The 19163-nt window shown below is 48.7% G+C and overlaps 2 protein-coding genes across 3 annotated transcripts in view; one reads left to right on the forward strand and one right to left on the reverse strand.

The window, feature by feature from the left end:
• SMYD4 (SET and MYND domain containing 4) overlaps positions 1-4954 on the forward strand; it is a 37978-nt gene extending 33024 nt beyond the window's left edge. The window contains exons 7-11 of one of the 2 annotated variants that reach the window (XM_019755524.3): positions 97-260; positions 1460-1592; positions 2440-2556; positions 2763-2886; positions 4054-4806. In XM_019755524.3, the coding sequence (XP_019611083.3) occupies positions 97-260; positions 1460-1592; positions 2440-2556; positions 2763-2886; positions 4054-4207 (692 nt within the window). In that variant the 3' untranslated portion in view covers positions 4208-4806. Of the gene's footprint in view, positions 1-96; positions 261-1459; positions 1593-2439; positions 2557-2762; positions 2887-4053 lie in introns of both variants that reach the window. The other variant, XM_019755522.3, reaches the window with a different exon arrangement.
• A 1142-nt stretch (positions 4955-6096) lies between these two features.
• SERPINF1 (serpin family F member 1) lies at positions 6097-16625 on the reverse strand. Its single transcript, XM_019755471.3, has 8 exons — positions 16486-16625; positions 12697-12788; positions 10804-10996; positions 9960-10115; positions 9366-9569; positions 8146-8288; positions 6938-7148; positions 6097-6493 (listed from the first exon to the last, which is right to left on the reverse strand). Exons 2-8 carry the CDS (start codon positions 12778-12780, stop codon positions 6234-6236), a joined length of 1251 nt encoding a protein of 416 aa, XP_019611030.1. The 5' UTR covers positions 12781-12788; positions 16486-16625; the 3' UTR covers positions 6097-6233.
• Between the last annotated feature and the right edge of the window lie 2538 nt (positions 16626-19163).

Genomic DNA, 19163 nt, shown 5'->3' on the forward strand with positions numbered 1-19163 from the left:
AATAATTGAGCAGACCCTCTGCTAAGCTGAAGTTGTTTTAAGTAGTGCTTGACTCTTTCTTGCTTTAAATACCGGCCAAGTGTGATCTCTCTGCAGGGCCTCACGAAAGCAGGATGGGTGTTGCTGAAAGGCAACAGAAGCTGAGGTCTCAGTATTTCTTTGACTGCAACTGCCCAGCCTGTCAAAATGAGAAGCACAGACCCGCTGCAGGGCCCAGGTGGGAAGCATTCTGTTGTAACCGTTGCAGAGCACTCATGCAGGTGAATCTCTCTTCTCCTTGCTCTTCTTGACTTCTCCTGGAGGTCAGTTATCCAGCCCAAAGGCCATAAATCTTTAGGAGGAAGCCATCTGGGCTTATCTGGGCTGAGAGCAGTGCTCTTTCTTCCCTTTCACCCCATCTTCCCCACACATTGATTACCCCTCTGCAGGAACCGCAGGAAAAGTCAGATTTAATAATCTTTCAAGAAAAAGATTTGCCAGAGCAAATAGAAAATCCTACCTAAACTGGCTTGGCGGGGGGGGGGGGGGGGGGGGACTGGGAATTTGTTTGCACAAGTAAATCACTAAAAGGTCCCAGGGCAGGAGTACTTCAGATACAGCTTGATCCAGGGGCTTGTGATATCACCAAGACCCAGTTTTTCTCTGTGCCTCCCTCAGCTCCATTTTCTGTTAGCCCCATCCTCAGACAGACTTCCCTCTTGTGGTGGCACGATGACCGGAAACATGCACTGGTCTAACTGCAATCCGGGCAAAAATTTTACTGTTTCATTGACCTGATGATACCTATGGCTGGAAGAAAATGAGTCAAATAGTTTTCCTCCAGGCATTTGGGCCAGAGGAATGGGCCATATTTGAGCCACATGAGCTACCCCCTCAGCTACCAGGCTCTGAGTATGGGAGGGTGGGAGCGCATCCTCAGGAGAAATCAGGTTGCTGTTGCCAAATGAGGGCATAGATACTGGTGTCTAAAACCCAGCAGATGTCCACCTCAGAGATTTTCTCCTCTGCCAGAGGACACACTATTCTTAGGGGAACCATAAGTAGAATGTAGGCTAGGTTGTGTTGGAAAGCTGAAGTTACAAACCCAAGGGCAAATGTGGGAAGGCCTCACCTATTGGTTTTCTTATGGCTTTTTCATAACCACCAGAGACATGTCTGTCATCCAAAATCCTGGCCCCAGAGAGAGATGAGAGAAGGGCTCTCGAGAGGGAAAGAAACCGTAGACTGTACCAGTTTAATTTTGGATGTAAAAAATTAAATCTCGGCAGGTAGGGCCACTGCTTTCCTTAGAATTGCTGCTGTCAAACCAGAGTCAGTCAGGCTTTGGTCATAGTGCATTATTGCAGGAGTCTCTTTCCACCATCGGATCAGAAGCTGTGGAGCCATTCTATAATGTAATCACATGCAGTGCTGCTAACTGACTCTGGTATAGGAATAAAGATATAACTGACTTCCACAGGGAGCTGATGTGCTGAGCTGTGACAACACATCTTGTACGGAAGCAGTCAGCAGGGATCACCTAGTCTCTCGGTTACGGGACCTTCAGCAGCAGGTTGGGAAGGCCCGGAAGCTTCTAAGAAATGGTAAACTAGGTGAGACCGGCTCCCAGCTTTAATCCTCTCGCCCCTTCCTTTTTATTCATTCTGAGATCACCTTGGACTCAAGGATACTCAGTAATGATTGAACAATTGAATTTAATTATCCCCATGCCAGCCACAAGATGGCTGTGTAGGCCAAGGAGACCAAACCCTAACCAGCTCAATTTGTGTGGTGTCCTTGGAAAAGGGCCAGGTGATTTGAGCTGTCCTTCTCTTATGCCTCAGACGGCGAAGTTAAAGTAGCCCATGACAACTGACAGGTCATCCCTGACATGCGTGAGTTTTGTAGATATCCAGAAGTTCAGTGTCATTTATTTCAATTCCAGGGCCAAATGACCTAATTTCCTAGAGAGAGTGTGCTGCCCTCAGCAGAGCCTCCTAACTCCTCTAGAGAGCAGTGAGGCCTGTGCCCAATGGATATAAGTATCCTGCCTTTTCCACAGTGGGCGTCGTGGGACTCCTCATTACCCTTGAAAAGCCTGCCTTAGAGCTCGAGGTCATGGGAATGTATTTACCCTACTTTATGATAGTTGACCTTTAGCTTAGATTTCTGAGTCAAGAAAAATAATGACCACAGTGAAATACTTCAAACTGAAATGGAAAGATGACCTGGCCCAGAGTAAATGTGGGGAGGCCTCACCCAGCACCTTTTTCTCTGGAAAGAGAAAACATAAGAACACAGCAGCTTTATTAGAACAAACATTGTGAGTTGGTCACAACTCAAGGAGACAAAGTGAGGCATCCACATTTAGCCCAGCTAATATAGATGTTAAGAGCTGGGTTCTCATTTCTATAGCTGTGTCTGTGTCTATAATGAGGCCACTTTTCTTTGAATTGATAGAGCGAGCCATTCAGCTATTGTTGGGGTGCCAGCGTGATGCTGAGAGCTTCCTGTCAGCGGAACACAGCGTGGTAGGAGAAATTGAAGATGACCTGGCCCAGGCCTATGCCACGTTAGGTATGGCATGTGTCTTCATTTTCTGCTGTGGGGAACAAGTTTGCCTTGTGGGTTTGGTCATGACCCCGGCCTCATCCGGTTGGTTATCTCTTAGTCTTTCAATTGAGGCTGCTCTCCCTTCCAGTTAGCTTTTTCCTCACCCTGAAAATGTTCATCCACAGTTGATTGTGGTTGTTTTCTGGAACCAGATTTTTCTTTCTTTACAGGGGACTGGCAAAAATCAGCTACCCATCTCCAGAAGAGTCTCCAAGTGGTCGAGGTTCGCCACGGGCCATCCAGTGTTGAAATGGGCCATGAGCTCTTCAAACTGGCCCAAATCTTTTTCAATGGGTAAGTCTTTCTCTTGTTCCCTAGCACTTCACCAAGCCACATGCTGTGCCGTCTTTTTTATTAGGCTCTTCTGTGTACTCCTTTTTTTCTATGGAGCTTTTAAGCGTGGTGAAACTTCTTTATTTCCCCTTTAGGAGAGATCCTTTCCTTCTGTTTTGCTGACAAACTTGAAGCGTTAGAGTTTCCTCCTGAGAGATACGGGTAAAGCTCTTAGCTCTGAAGGGAGTTTCCTAGGGAGAACTGCCAGGCAGCCCCACCACCCACGTCATAGCAATTCTTCTCAGTCCTCCCTGCTTACTCACACCTCCCTCGGGCTCTCATTCTCAGCACCCTTAACTCCAGGGGCTCTTCCTTCTCCCTAATCCTATTCCTTTTAAAGCAGTTGTGTTCAGCCAGGAGTAATTTTGCCCCCACCCCACAGGGCTGTTGGCAATATCTGGAGATATTTTTGATTGTCATGAGTCAGCGTAGAGGCCAGAAGGGCTGCTAAACATCCTACAGTGCACAGGACAGCCCTCACAGCTAAAAATTACCCAGCCTTAACTGTCGGTAGTGTCAAGGTTGAGAAACCCTGCTTTAAAGGTTAAAAGGGAAGAGCCGCGCTTTAAAGGTGAAAAGGAAAGGTGAAAAGTGATGAGTTGATGCCTCATCCACTTTTGCAGCCGAGCTCATTTGGAGGCCCTAAGTTCTGGATGGAATACCTCCCGCCTTGATAAAACTGCCATTAGTACATTGGTGAGAGAAAGTGTTTGACGCTTGATCCTAAGATTATGAATCATGGGTGGACCAGACACCTGAGACGTAGAGACAGTCCATTTGGTCGGAGAGAGACACACAAAAGGGCTGCCGAGATAAGTCAATGGTGGACGGGGCTACCGTTAAGATGAAGACTCCTGAGTAAACCTTGGGGTAAATATCACATTAATACTTTGAGATTTGCCTGTTTCTCAAGATCCTGGCATCTTTGTACTTCTTTTTCATAACTTCACTCTCAAAGTCTGCCTTGCACTGTGTTTGTGGAAGTTCTCTTCCCTGCCCTTCTAGACGGTAAGATCCTTGAGGGCCAAAATGACCGACCTTATATGCACACAGGGTGTGAGTAGGCCCTCAGTTAGCGTTTGCCTGATTGAATGAGTGGATTCACTCCCCTTACCTTCTTTGGTTCAGGTTTGCAATACCCGAAGCTCTGAGCACAATACAAGAGGCAGAGAAGGTTCTGTTGGTGCACTATGGCCCTTGGAACGACGAAATCCAGGAGCTCCAAAAGATGAAATCCTACTTATCGGACTTGCCGCCCATCCCTGCGGGGCCTTCAGTGTAGGGTCCTAAGGGGACTTTGACCCACAGGAAAAGAGCCCGTGGAAGATGAGTTAAAGAGGTTCTGTTGCCACTGAGCTGTCACCAGGAAACACAGGACTTGCTTGACAGTCACATGCTTAGTGTCTGAGGGGTGGGAAGGACTTGGATAGCATTGCGGTTGGAGAGACGCTCACCTATTTTGATGACTGTTTCTTGAAATAGTTAACTGCCCTCCAGTAAAAAGTCCAAGTTCCCAGAAAAGACCTAAAACGAGCATCTAGAGAGCCTAAGCCCTTTAAAAGGATCTTAGCTGCTCTGCAGGCATCTGGAGGTTAGCCTGGGGTGTGGGCTAGATGCCACCTCACTGAGTGATGGTAGTCTGTTTCCCTGGAACAGTCCTATGGCTTCTAGTAGTAATGAAATGTTGTGTACCACTCTAGTGGGAACCTAAACTCTGCGTGGTTGTATTGTAATTGAAAAATAATTATAAAGCGAGAAATCAGTAAGGCTCCATTCCTCCAGAGACACAGTTTCATTTATGGTATCTAGCTTCCTCAAATCCTTTGTTATAACTGGTGGAGTACAAATTGTGAATAGAGAAATAAATATGAGGCCATTTTATTGTCAGGCAATTTCTTCCTAGGATGGCAACGCTCCGTTTGTTTGCGACCAGTTTTCCAGTCCTTATTATCTGGCTTTCATTCTATACTCTTGGCAGACTCGACTGACCAAATAATAAAATCAAGCTTGTAGCGGTGACTTTATATCACATGGGCTGTCTGAGTTCTGTTTATTAGCAAGCCTGAAAAGAGAGGACTTTTTTTCTACCAGCCCTCGCCAAGCTGGCAAATGAAATACAGCCAGCATAAGTACTGAGAAGGGGAACAAACATTTCAGAAGGTACTGAGAGGATGGGCATTATTGCTTGTGGTTTCAAACTTCAGAGACCGAGGTAGGGGTGATAACACTCTTCTACTTGGATGTGTAGCAACAGTCTAGACCCCATCCCGGTCAGAAGATGGGGAGACTCTCTGAGTCTAAACCCTGGTGGCCAAGTGGTTCGGATGAGTTAGAGGAAAAGCATGGCCGGTCCACACTGCTTTGAGAGCTTGCCAACCCTGACCATGCCCGCAAAGCGCTCGTTGGTTGCCTCGGCATTATAATCAGGAAATGAATAGCTCTGAAGATTTCTGGCAGAAGCTTTTAGGAAGCTGAGTATTTGGAACACAGTTCATACTTAAACATTTCAATGAAGGGCAGGCAGAATCTCATTTATTTTCCTTTCTACTAATTCACTCGGGCAAGGCAGTGGCCAGTGAGACTTTTTTTTGGTAGCGATAACTTTTTCAAGGAGAAAAATTTAGTCCTGTAGACAATTCTGTAGTTACTCTCTTCTAAACACTTGGCATGTTTCATGTCCCTGACAACGGTCCTGTTTTACTGTGTAAAGTAGGCATACTTCCTTAAAAGACTATGTTTAAAGTTCTTGCATGTCAGGTCCCATTTTCTGTGTACTTGAGAGCTTTCTTTAAATGCTTTATAAAGTAAAGAATTCTTTTCTGAAGGCACAAATTACCTCCCGTATCTGTCCATATGTTGTCCTGTGTTGTCAGGTGACATTAGCGGACTAGGGGATATCTGGGCTTAAATTAAAACCTAAAGTTTAGTGTTGTTAAGATTGTGGACGCAGGAAATGCCCTCCTGGGGGGATTAGTGGTCCTAGTATGTAAACACCCCAGAGCAGAGAATCAGTCCCTGCCTTATACAGTGTAGATAACTAAAAGTCCTCATAAATGGTGACTTACTGCAGCGTTTTGATAGACCCAGGCTGTAAGCACAGGACCAGCAAATCCCTAAAGGGCTATTTATGTTAGTATAGCTCAAAATCGGAGGAGGAACAGGGTGAAAAAGTTAAGGATAAAGCACTTTTATTGCAATTGAAACATTGAGTATACATTGAAACATTATAGGGGCAGCCTTCATGTAATGTATAATCTACTATCCTTCTAGGGTTTTCTTCTAGGGTATTTGAACATTAAACTGGAACATTAAGTGCCCCTGGGGTCCAGGATTTTGCCTATGAAGAGAAGGGCCCCTGTGTCTGTGTCCCTCAGTACAAAGATGAAAGGTTGGTTAAGGTGATAGTCCAGGGGGAAGGTGAGGTGGGCAGGCTGGAGCGCTGGGCTGGGGGTGGTGGCTGCCCCATCCTCATTCCACTCGAAGCCAGCTCTATGTTCCACTTGAGTCAGTTTGATGGGTTTGCCTGTGATCTTGCTAAAGTCTGGTGAATCAAACAAGGATTGCAGCTCTGCAGAGATCGAGAGAGATTGCCGTTAAAACCCTGCCTTATCCAACACCCAAGGAAGAATACAATCCTAATTCTTAAATCCTAATTCAAGGAGGTAAGCAAGTTTTGAGGTACATCGGGCTCCCGGCTGGTTAAGGGTTAAGCGACTTTCCCAGAAGCACACAGCAAGTGAGGTTAAGATTAGAAACGAGGTCAACAGACCAGTTCTTGAGAGGCAGTGATCTGAGTTCCTGCTATAGGATGTACGCTCGCTCGCTCATGGGGATAAGGAATGAGTCTGATAAGGAGGAAACTCAGCCTTCCCCGCCAGCACTATGTATTAGAATTAAAGAATCATCCATGGTCTCCCTGCAAAGTCATGGAGGCCTGGGGTTCTGCTTAGCAAGGTGGAAAGCTCACACACCCAACCCCAGCACCCCAAGAGGAAGGGGCTTGCAGACGTACTCATCTCCTGCAGGGACTTAGTGACTTCTCCTTCATAACTCAGCTTCAGCTTGGGGATGGTCAGCACTGCTTGGACGGTCTTCAGTTCTCGGTCAATGTCATGAATGAACTCAGAGGTGAGGCTCTCTTCTATCAGAGTCAAATTCTGGGTTGCTTTCAGAGGCAGGAAGAAGATGATACTCATGCTTCCGGTCAAGGGCAGCTGGGCAATCTGAAACAACGAGGAGGAAACCACATGGGTTAGTCCTTTGGAGCCCAGGAGTCTAGGGACGGACACACACACACACACACACACACACACACACACACACACACGGCCGCCTTCTCCTCGCCTATGGTGGGGCCCTGGCCCTGCTTTCCCCAGCCCCTAATCTATGTAACAATTGTCCCTCTAAGCTATTGCTTTCCGGCAGCAAGACCTCTACTGAGGTTCCCTCAGAAACTTGACTGTTGTCTTTTCTTACAGTGGCCTAATACCAACTGAAGTGATCTGCTAAAAGAATTTTCTCCTGTGGTTCTAACGAGCTAGAATTGAATTCCAGGTCTGTGGTTTCTCCCAACGTTTGTCTGCCAGCAGTTATGTACAGAGCCCTGGACTAGAAATAGGGGTGTCGGGCACAGCAACACAGAAATAGCAGGGAAATGGATCCTCTGAGCAGAGGTTCTTTACCCAAGGTCCATGGGACAAATGGTGTCAGGGGCCCCAGTGGCTCCTGAAATTATATACAGAAATGCGTGCGTGTGCATACATGGCATTTCTTTCAAGGGTTTCAGGTGCTCCGTCAGATTCCCAAAGAAAAAGTTTGAGAACTCTGACTTAGAATTAAAAGAAGTCGGGTATATGAGAAAGGCTTAGAATTCCAGAAATGAAAGTTCTCCCCCACCGCCACCCTCACCCTTCAAAAAGAGAGAAAGAAAGAAGGAAAGAAAAGACAAAAAAAACCCAACATTTTGAGTGCCCAATCTTGAGAGCCCATGTCACATTACCTGATTAATTCTTACAACAAACCCTGAGAGGATAAGTTGTGATACCAAACCCACCTTTATTTTAAGACAAAAGGCTCAGAGAAGGTGTTAACTTGCTGAAAGTCACACAGCAGGTAAAATGTAGACAGCTGACAGATCTCAAAGGTCATTCTATTTACACACCATCTGTCTGTTTTCATCTCTCCCCCCACCCACCCACCAGTCACCCCTTTCCTACAGACCTTGCAGCTGAGATCAGAATCCAAGCCATAGCGTAAAACAGCCTTGGGGTCTGACATCATGGGGACTCGCACAGTCCTCTCCTCATCCAAGTGGAAATCCTGGAGGGAAGTCTTTTTGGAGTCAAACTTTGTTACCCACTGCCCTGAAATGAAACAAATGAGTGCCCTGAGCCCCAGGAGACGGGAAAGGCATTGGGACCAGGCTGAGGCCAAAGCATAGTGTTGAAAACTGCCTGGCTAAAGGAATCTTTTGTCAGAGGCCCTGACACATCAGGGAATAAGTAAACTCAGAAGGAAATACGTTGATTTTACTGATTTGGCTGTCTGGATTGTACAAATTCCGTGATGGCTGGGACAAAGAGTAAACTCCTATAGTGGTGTGTCTGGGAGACAGAATCGGAGGAGGTCAGAGCTGGAAGGGAACCTGACATATCTCATCACCCCTCTCATCGCTGGAAAAGCACTGAAGCCCAGAGAGGTGAAGTGACTCGCCAATGCTCACACCGCAAGGTGGTGACCCAGCTCACTGACTGTAACGGAGCCTTTTAGCACGCTGCTCTGTAACTGCTGCTTTCACTTCCTAGAGATCAGTGGGGCCTTCTCTAGAGGTTTAGGGGCCCATTCTCGCTACTGCCTGATAGGTGGTTATAAAGCATTTTCAAGGGAGGTTGCCCAAAATCCCACCCAAGACTTATCTGAACGGGACTGGCTTCCCACTGGGCCCGTGGAATAGTCTTGGGCACATCACCACAACCTAGAAGAATGTTGTTAGAGGACTAGCAGTGGTGTGTTGAGTACCTGCCACGTCCTGAGCACCGTGCTGGGCTTGAGGGGAAGGTGGGAGACAACGTAGACAGAGTCCTCTGAAGTACGGGGTATCGTCCCCTCATTATAGGTGAGCACATAGGCCCAGCAAGCCTCTGAAGCTGTGCAGGGCGCTACAGCCAGCAAAGGCAGAGCTGGCCTTTGACCCGGGTCTGACTGCAGCCCACCCCAAACAGGCACAAGAGTGGTAGTGCTTTCTTCTCTCTGCTGGTCTCTCCACAAGCCTCTTATCAAACGTTTGACACAAGTAGATAGCCCTCAGGCAAGTGCATTTCTCAGGTCCTCCTCTGGCTTTGGCTCTGGGTTCTTGGTGAATTAGGTCTTTGACATCCCCTCTTTTCCACCTGACACCCACCATCCACCCTTGGTCAAAAGAGAAGTGAAGGAACCCTCACCCTTGAAGTAAGCCACCCCAAAAAGGAGAATGCTGATTTCACTGGGCATTTCCCTTGTGGACCTAGCAATTTTTCCTTTCATCTGGGCCTGGACCCAGTTGTTAAGCTCCTGAAGGTCCAAGCGAGAGTTGCCGGTCAAGACTCGGGGCCTGGTCCCATATGACTTTTCCAGTGGTGCGACAAAGCTGGATTTGATCCGCAGCTCTGGGAAGAGAGAGAGCAGGGTTACTGTACTCTGCGAGCTGAACCAGCATCCCCTCCCTCTTTGAGCGCGTGCCAGACCTAGGTTTTGGTTTACCACTCAGCAGGCCCTGACTTCCTGCCTGGCGTCTTCCATTGACTCGCCGGGACTTGGTGCCAGCTTCCCCCTGGGACACTGGACAGGGAACTACAGATTTTGCTCATCGCTGTTTCTCTTCATGTTCTTGCCCTCCCCCGACCCTCCCACTGTCTCCCGCAGCCCACTTCCTCTTTCTGATCCTCTTTGGGCTCACAGGGCCCCTTCCTGCCCAGCAGTGCCTAGACAGATATGATTTACTGTTTAGAAAGGAGCGCCCCCCACGTGGAGCAGGCAGCCTGGGCGAGCACACTCACTCCTTTCAAAGATGATCCGGGAAGCGCTCTTGAGGTTCTTCTGGGGGGCAGTGACGGAGGCAAGGAGTTCCTTGTAGGTGCTATGAATGTCTGGATTGGTGATCAGGTCATAGTAGAGGGCCCGGTAAATGCTGGATTCTGTCCGCTGTTCAGCGCCTGCCAGAGAGGCAAAGATGTGGGCCTCGATAACTGTCCAACAGGGCCCGAATCAGGCCAGCTCCCAAGACAGGACAGGGACACTCTAAAAGACTACGGGTAGTCTTTTTGTCTCCTGATACTGAAGGTGTTGTATGTGGGCAAGGAATTGGAAGACAACAGAAGAAACAGAGATTTTCCTAAGGTAGGCTAAGGGCATCAGACTTAGAGAGATACAGGGTGGGAGAGAGGGCTACCCATCCCTGTGCTTCTCCCGTCACAGCACTTACCAAACTGTCCTGTCGTTACCTGTTTATCAATTGACCCCAGGAACTCAACTGGGACCCGAGTGAGGGCAGAAACCATGCCTGCCTGTGTGCGGTTATATCCCTGGAAACTAGCCGAATGGCTGGCACATAGTAGAAGCTCGTTTGAGGAATGAATGCGTGTCAAAGTCACCTTGTCAATAAGTGGCCCCAAGGCCACACACTTGCGTCAGCTGTGCTCATCACCCACCTGGGGAGCAAGGGAATCGTGTGTGCACAGCCCTCGGGCTCCCACTCGCACACGGGGATCCCGCTGGGACCCATCTCAGTGTTTCTTCGCCCCTCCCTGAGGTGAAGTGTCTCTAGGGCTTAGACAGCCATAGATGTGCAGAGGCCGGATGGCAGCTCTAGGATTCTGGGGCTTTCTGCATCAGAGAACTCACCCAGAGAGAGGGCAGACAGGGCCGTGGCCACGCTGAGTGGAGAGAGGAGCACATTGGCCGTGGGGCTCCTGCTGGATCTCACGCGGTACAAGTCATAGCCGAAGTTGGAAACGGCCGCTGCCAGCTTGTTCACAGGGACCTTGAAGAAGGGATCCTCCTCTTCCACTGACACTCCCGTGGGGGCCGGGGAGCCCTGGATTGGGTACAAGGACCAGCGGAGGTGAGTAATGGACGACTGGTCTCCTCAGGGCTTTGAGTGGGATTGTTCTGGCCCTTTGCCTGAGTCTGGTATGTGAAGCCTAATGTGGGAATGAGTTTGTGCTCCCTGATCGTGCAGGAGCTGTCTGCTGGGGAGAGGCAGTTATTAGCACCTTGCTCTAACCAGCTAAGCTAACCGGCCACCCCCTAGCTCACCAGGTTTAAACACTAGTGACCCGTGAGCCTCAGGCCTGTGACACACACACACACAAAGAGGAGCCCCCTCCCCTCCCAAGAAATGCTGTTCTCAGGCCAGACCAGGCTCCCCATCTGCTCACTCTGCTCACTGCTCTCAGGTCTCTAGCTGGAACGTCCTATGAACGTCCCCGTATTTCGTGGTCCTGATCAGCTGTCGCCTCTGCCACCACAGACTTTCCCTGATGATTCCAATCTGAAGGCAGCTTTTTTCACTTGTGTGTTCACCACCTCCCATGTGCTGGGCTCTGTGTTGTTCCTTTCATTTGAGTTACTTCATTTTATTTTATTTATTAGTTTCAGGTGTACAAAGCAACAAAGTGATTAGACATTTATATATCTCACTAAGTGATCACCCCAATAAGTCTATTACCCATCTGACACTGTACATAGTTATTACAATATTATTGACTGTATTCCCTATGCTGTACTATATATCCCCATGATTATTTTTTTATTACAGTTGACATCCAATATTATTTTATATTAGTTTCAGGTGTACAGTGTAGTGGTTAGACATTTATATAATTTAGGAAGCGATTCCCCCGATAAGTCTAATACCCATCTGACACTATACATAGTTTTTACCATATTATTGACTATATTCCCCACACTGTATTTCACACCCCCATGACTGCTTTGTAACTACCAATGTGTCCTTCCTAGTCTCTTCACCTTTCTGACTGACTTCCTTTTATACTTGTTGATATATTTGATACCCCCAAAGTCTAATGTCTCTAAAAACTGAGTTCCTTGAAGGCAGAACTGAGGCTTTTATATTTCCACCCATCCCCAGCACCTATAAAGTAGATTTTCAGTAGGTGAAATATGAATGCCTGGCCACAGTGCCCTGTAAACATGGGTATTTTTAATCCTATTTTATAAATAAGAAAACAGGACTAAGGTAAAAATGACTTTTCTAAGGTCACAAAGCTAGCTAAAGGGTAGAGCCAGAATTCAAACTCAGAACTCGACGACCATGTCCACGGCTCCAGCCCATAAGCCCTGGCTGCTCTGGCCCCTCGTGTGACAGTCAACCCCCATGGTCACATGGATTATGCTTTCATCATTTGCTTTTGCAACCCGGCTATGCTTCGTCTGCACAGGAAAGAGACCTTCCATGCTTTTACATCAGAACAAATGTCTAAGAACACCACCCACTCAGTGAGACCCACAGTCACGCAAGGTAATGAGGAAAGGTCTTCACTGAAGGGACAGCCCTGGTTTGTGAGAGTGCTTTTCCGGATCTTATTTTCATCCCCACTGTGTTCTCTGAAAGGAAGGGCAAGACGTTGTCTCTATTTTGCTGATGGAGAAATCAAGATCCTGTCTAGACATAAAGACCAGAGCCTGGCCTGGAACCTGGGTACCCGCTAAGCACGGGAGGAGCTGGACTTGCTCACGTCCCCACACCCCCACCTCAGCCCACTCCCCACTGACCTCCTCCAGGCTGCCAGCATTGTTCTGGCAGCTGCCGTGCCCGAGGAGGGCTCCAGTCCAAAGGAGCAGCATCAGGACCTGCATCCCGGGGCCTGCAAGAAAGCGAGAGGTGGCAGCCTGCTTCCCTCACCCACCACCCTGCACCACCTGGGCCACCTGGGCCACCCTAGGCAGGGAGCAGGGCCTTGGCAGGACTGGGCACCTTCCCTCCAGCCTCCACAGGCCGGAAGTGGGCCCTCTGTTTGATGATCCCTCTCTCTCAGCAACTCCCCACCCCTCCACCTGCTTCACGGCCCACAGTCCTATGGTGAGCTTGTGCTGTCACCCCATCGTCTATGACAGGAGACCCACCTTCAAACCTAAAACTCCGGGGCAGTGGGCTCCTCTATGTGGATATCGTCTAGCACAAATGCACAATGAAGGCTTTTCGCTGGTGGCACCTGACCAGCTCATTACATAGGATTTGGGGCAATGTCTAGTAACAGAATGGGGGCAGAACCCTGGTCCCGTATGTAGGATCACAGAACACAGAGAATGGAGGCATCTAGTCCAGCCTCAGCTATCCCCAAGAAGTTCTCAAACTCTCCTTAAATTCCTCTGACCTGGAAGCTGTGGCTTCATAAGGGACTCATTCCCTTCTCAGACGGTTCTGTGCCAAGAGCTCTTCCTCTCATGGTTAGGGGTGCTGGGTCTAGGGTTAGACAGCCTGGGCTCAAGTCTCACTTCTGTGTCTTAATAGCTCTGTAAATCATAATGTCTTCTCTTGACAATGGAAATCATTGTGATGAGGATTAAATTAGATAATGCCTTGATAGCACGCACGAGTGCCAGAGGCAGGTGAGCTTTCCAGTAGTCCCTGAGCCAAAATGTATCCCTCCAACTGGAATCCCAGCGCCCCCTTCTCACCTGGGGAGCCAGGTCTTCTTCCCCCTGCCGGCTTGAAAATAGCTTTTATACCCCCAGAGCCTTCTTCAGGTGAAACAACCCCACTTCTCAGTAAGACCATCCCAACCCCTTCACCACCCCAGCCATAGTCTCTTCTGACCCAGCTCTCATCTGGCCCCTTGACCACAAGGGAAAAGGGAAACCTGGGTCCAGGGCTCTGTGTTCTCCGCCATCCCTTACCCTCCTGCCTTCACTGCATCTATGAGCTCACCCCTGGAGTCAGGATATGGGGGCAAAAGGGGATAAGGCAGCTGGGGGCATTCATAGATAATATCATCCAAGAGTCCTTCTGGTTAGAAAGGGGGACAAAGCATCAGCAACCAGGACCTTTGTCTGATCCATGTTCTCCTTCCATTCACACCGCCAGGTGAAGAATTTAGAACACACACACGCGCGCACACGCGGGCGTGCACACCAAGGGTCTCAAGCTCTTTCAGTTCCTTTTATAGACCGATAAACAACCCCTCAGCTCAACACACACACTTTTCTGTCTTCTCAGAACAAATAGGAAAGTGGGTGCAGTGTGTGATTTTTGGCCTGTTTTTAAAATGAAGCTTGATAATCCATTGGACAAGATTGTAGAGCGTGAAAGGCAACAACAGAAAAGACTGCCCCCCGAGCTTACTCAGCTTATGGCTGGACTGCCAGTGGGAACCTGCCCGGTTTCCTCCTTAACCCTCATCTTGAGCTCGTGTCTCAGAGTGAGCTCCATGGGGCCCTGTATTCTTAGCCAGCTGCTCTTCCACATGGCTGCCCCGGCCTCTCAAGGAGAAATCTTCCTTTGAGACAACAACAAAAAACTTTCCCCAGTGCAAAATAAGACCTTAACACCACCCAGGCTTACAGCTGCTCTCTCCCCTCGGCCAGCCCCACCCAGCGCTGGCAGGAGCCTTCTTTGCCTGAGCCTCAGGGGACTGGTTTACTGGAGATTGAACATTCAGTGAGATGCGTCCAAGGCTAGAGGAAAAGTTGCTAGCTCAAGTCTCTCTGGCCAGGGCTGAGAGTTGAGGTAGGAGCAAGGAGGTGGGGGTCATCCTGGCATAGTCTTTAAGCAAACTAAGTTTCCAATTCTAATGCTCTCAAAGGTGGGATCTTCTCTGGGAGTCCCTACAGAGTCTGAGCCCAAGCCCCTGGTCATGTGGTCACCATCACCACACGGGTGAGCTGAAGACTGAAGATGAGGTGAGGGGCCCTAGTGGGGAAAGTCACATAGCACCACAGCTGGCCCAGAGCCAGTCACAGTATGAATGGCACCTCTGAATCCTCCACCTCAAGCCCTAGGAATAAGGGAAGTGGAGAGACTATTGAAAGCCCCCTCCAGGGGTAGTGAGGGGCACATAGTAAGGGTCTGCATGGGAGGCCCTCACTGAGCATAACTCAATGCCCTGTGTAAGGTGATTGTTCCGTGGGCTGGGGCAGGCAGCCATTGCCTGGCCAGGGGCACAGGGACAGCGATGCCATCCTGTCCAAAGGGCAGTATCCCAGCCAGACTCCTGTCCTGTCAGGTGGGGGAGGGCATGGTGAGGAGGTAGATATCCTCTCTGTTGGGCCAAGGTCAGGCCTTACTTTCTGCCACACTGCCCAAATCAAGAGACACAGGAACTGTGATTTTTGTGATCTTGCCTTCAAGCTGGGAGGATAAATTTGAGCCAATACATGTGTTTCAGATTAAACCCAGTTGTGAGACAAACACCATCCCTCCTCCTCCTCCCAGAACCACACAGCCTTCAAGCCACATGGCAGTGGACCTGATGGGCACTGCAAGGAAGGGCACCGCCCTCTCTCCTGGCTCTGGGAGGGAGACTCCAAGGGTTCCTCTCCAGGCCTACCCCACCCATGGTCACCCCACTAGGCTCCCAGGCAATGTTCCTTCTGAAGTCTTGGAACCCGATTGAGTTGGGCCAGGGTGCCTATGAGTGTCACCTCCCCAAACCCCCACAGGACTACCCCAGGAACAGAACTCCCTGGCCCCTTCCTCTCCAACCCTCAGCCTGGGGGCTAAACTCCTGGTGGATGGGCATGGGCCAGACAGTGATGGAGTTTCTGGGAAGCTTGCAGCTTTTCTTTGGCTCTGACCTGGTCCTTGCTGTGACTTGCCCCAGGGAGCAGAAAGGGTGTGGGCAGCCATTCTCTCCAGTTCTGGCAGCTGAGCCCCCCAGCCCCAAACCCCGACTGGGCTAAATAGCGGTTATTGCAAGAGACCAAAACCCCATGGACTTCGCAGCTTTTACTGGCCACTAATTTGGCCAATGAACAAAGGTCGGCACTAGACAGAAGAACCCAGCTATCCACCCCATCCCTCGAGCAGGGCTCAACAGACCGGCTGCTTGGTGGTGCTGGGAAGTTACCTTTGAAATCAGTACCAGTTGACTTTGAAAAAGCAACAAGGAGCTGAGCCCAAGCCAAGGCTGGGCTGCAGGAGGGGCTGCCTCCCCAGCTGCCCTAGTGGAAGCTCAGCTCCCTGACAGCCTCCTACCCTTTGGGCTGCAGAGCTCCTTTGAGGTACTGCTCAGAACTGACCCAGCAGCCGAGCTCTCTGCTTCCTCCCCACCTTTGCCCCCTCCATTGCTTCCCACCCACTTCACTCAAGTCTTTCCAACCTCTCCTCGTGGGACAGTGGGGTATAGAGATAATTGGGTCCTGACCTTCTGACCCCCAACTCCCTGTGCCCTCTCTCATCCACTCACCCTGGTACCCAAGCTGCAGGGGCTACTGTTTCCCCACCTCCTGCCTTGCACCCCTCTTTTCTACTCCCTTGAGTACCCTGCCTCTCCCAGTCCCCCCAACACAGAGAGGACTGTGTGCCTTTCCCTGACACACAGACCAAACAGGGAGCTGCTTTACCTGTGGGTGCACTGCAGCTCCGCGCCCAGCCTAGGTCTGCACACTGAGGGGGCTCCTGCAAGTACAAGAGCTTTTTCTGCTGCCTCCCAATCCAGCGTCCAGTAGGCTTCAGATTACAGTTACTCCTTTCTTAAAGCGACCTGCACTCAATTCAGATTCTGTGATTGCATCATTGTCTGGTGTTAACTTTAACCCACTGTTGCCCTTCCGCCATGCACCCCCAAAACACACACATTCGCACACCCCACTCCTCCACCGGAGCGTCCTTCAGGCCCTGGCCTTCCTCACTGCCTGTGGTCCCACCCCCCAGAGGGCACCCTGGCCAGCCTGGGTGGGAGATGGGACAGAGGAAGAGTCTTGCAGGAAGAGGCCCAGGAGGCAAGCGGGTGGAGTGGGAAAAACACTGGGATTCTGGGCTTTTCCGGGTCCTTGGCTCTGGCACTAACTGGGGTTTGGGATAAGACAACTGTCACGGCTCCTCCCTTTCTCAGCTGAAAAATAAAGGGGTGAAACTGGGATGGCTGGGTGATTTTTTAGCCCCGAAATTCTGTGATTTCTGAAGATCAGAAAGGGCAGTGGGGAAATCATCTGGCCAGAGGAAGACCTGAGACGTATTATAACCACTAGTCCTGAGAGGAGCCCAGTGTCTCACTGGCACCTACTAGGCACGATCGAGGCCACCTGGAGAGGAGAACACCTACGCCCTGAGCACCTTGGGATGTTTAGGAGCTTGCGGTACAATTGTGAAACTGAAATAGTGACATGGGAAGTATTGATAATTAGAGAAAGTAATGAAACGTCTTCTAGGCAGGTATGAATCCTGGCCAGAGGAGGAAAGGAAAGCACTCTGGGGTATTTAATCTGAGGAAGAGAAAATTTAGGGGAACCTCACCTCCTGTGAGACTCCGGGAAGCAGAGCAAGAGCCCCTGGGTAGAACTTTCCAGTGGGTAAAGTTCAGCTTTATATAAGGAAAAGTGTGTCAAAAGTCAGAGTTCAGTCCTTTCAACAAAAAGCTGAGCACCTCAACACAAGAGACTAGCTAGGTATACGGAGAAGGATGAATAAGACTCGTGTCCACCCTCCAGAAACTTACTGGCTAATAACACGGGCTGACATGAGAACAGATCGTTTCAATAGAATGCAACACATTCTGTGATAGCAGTCTCTAGAGCCAGGCTGGCCAATACAATAGCCACCAGCCGAGTGTGACCACGGAGCACTTAAAACATGCTAGTCTAAGCTGCGATCTGCTCTGAGGGTAAAATACATACCAGGCTTTGATACTTAGTGTGAAAAAGTAATGTAAACTATCTCAGTAATTTTACACTGATTACATGTATTGAGTTAAATAAAATATATTATTAAAATTAATTTCGGAGGCGGCCGGATGACTCAATTGGTTAGAGCACAAGCTCTCAACAACAAGGTTGCCAGTTCAATTCCCTCATGGGATGGTGGGCTGCGTCCCCTGCAACTGAAAATTGAAAATGGCAACTGGACTTGGAGCTGAGCTGCACCCTCCACAACTAGATTGAAGGACAACTTGGAGCTGATGGACCCTGGAGAAACACCCTGTTCCCCAATATTCCCCAATTAAAAAAACAAACAAACAAACAAACACAAACACACACGTATTTTTGAAAAAGTTTAGATGAATTCCTTTGTGATCTCTTGGTAGGAGAGATTTTTTTTAAAGACAATACACCAAAAAAAAGCACAACTTATAAAAGACTGATAAACTTGGCACTACAATGAAAAACATGTTCTCATGAAAAGACACCATAAAACAAAACGAAAAGATAAGCCTCACACGGGGAGAAAATATCTGTAACACAGATAACTGACAAAAACGATTGCTAACTGTAATATAGAAAAGAAACTACAAATCAATAAGAAAAACCAAAAAAAATTCAACAGAAAACCAGGCCCAGGTAATTCGCAGACGAATCCTAAACGGCCAATAAACTTAATGAAAAGATGTTTTATCCTCACCAGGAAGCAGGGGAATGCAAATTGACACCATAATTGATGAATGTATTTCAACTCATCAGGTGGGCAAAATGTCAACATCTTACAATAGCAAGTGTTGGAGAGAGTGTGGACAACCAGGATCTCTTAGGCACAGCTGGTGAGAGTGTAAATTGATACAACCATGTTGAAGAACAATCTGGCAACAAATGGCAAAGTTGTATCTATCTGTACGTGGCAAGAGTTACTGTGAGTAAATGCAAGCTCACCACTCAGCAATCTCTCTCCTAAGCACGTGAGCTGAAAAGACTCCACATATGTGCACAAAGTACTATGTACAAGAATATTCGAGAAGCACTGTGTGTAGGGTGGGGGGAAATGGGAGCTCCCTGCATGTCCATCAACAGGAGACTAGATAAAGGGTAGAAATGTCTACAACCCTGAGAAACAATGAAGGGATAACACTTAGATCAACACAGTTATTTCAAGATGGGGAGTGATACAAGTTGCCGGAGAATACAAACAGAATGATACATTTATGGAAGGCTGAAAAACAAAATGATACTATGTCCCACTTACGGATAAAAACTCATGTGGTGAAAGTAAAAGAAACGAATGAAAATAGTAAAAAACCAAATTCAGAATGCTGATTATAGGGGAAAGGTTGGGGAAGGGAATGCAGGCCTGTCACTATCCTGAGAATATATTT

This window comes from Rhinolophus sinicus, chromosome 12 (assembly GCF_057876585.1).
Source record: "Rhinolophus sinicus isolate RSI-liver-muscle chromosome 12, RSI-T2T, whole genome shotgun sequence".
Taxonomy (NCBI): Eukaryota; Metazoa; Chordata; class Mammalia; order Chiroptera; family Rhinolophidae; genus Rhinolophus; species Rhinolophus sinicus.

Bases quoted from the DNA above. Each gene is read 5' to 3' on its own strand.
- SERPINF1 (XM_019755471.3), bottom strand. From the start codon at position 12,780: ATGCAGGTCCTGATGCTGCTCCTTTGGACTGGAGCCCTCCTCGGGCAC. The intron at 10,997-12,696 runs GTCAGTGGGGAG...TACCCAATCCAG, and splicing joins ATGCTGGCAGCCTGGAGGAG to GGCTCCCCGGCCCCCACGGG. The intron at 7,149-8,145 runs GTCTGTAGGAAA...TCGTTGTTTCAG, and splicing joins ATTCTGATCTCAGCTGCAAG to ATTGCCCAGCTGCCCTTGAC.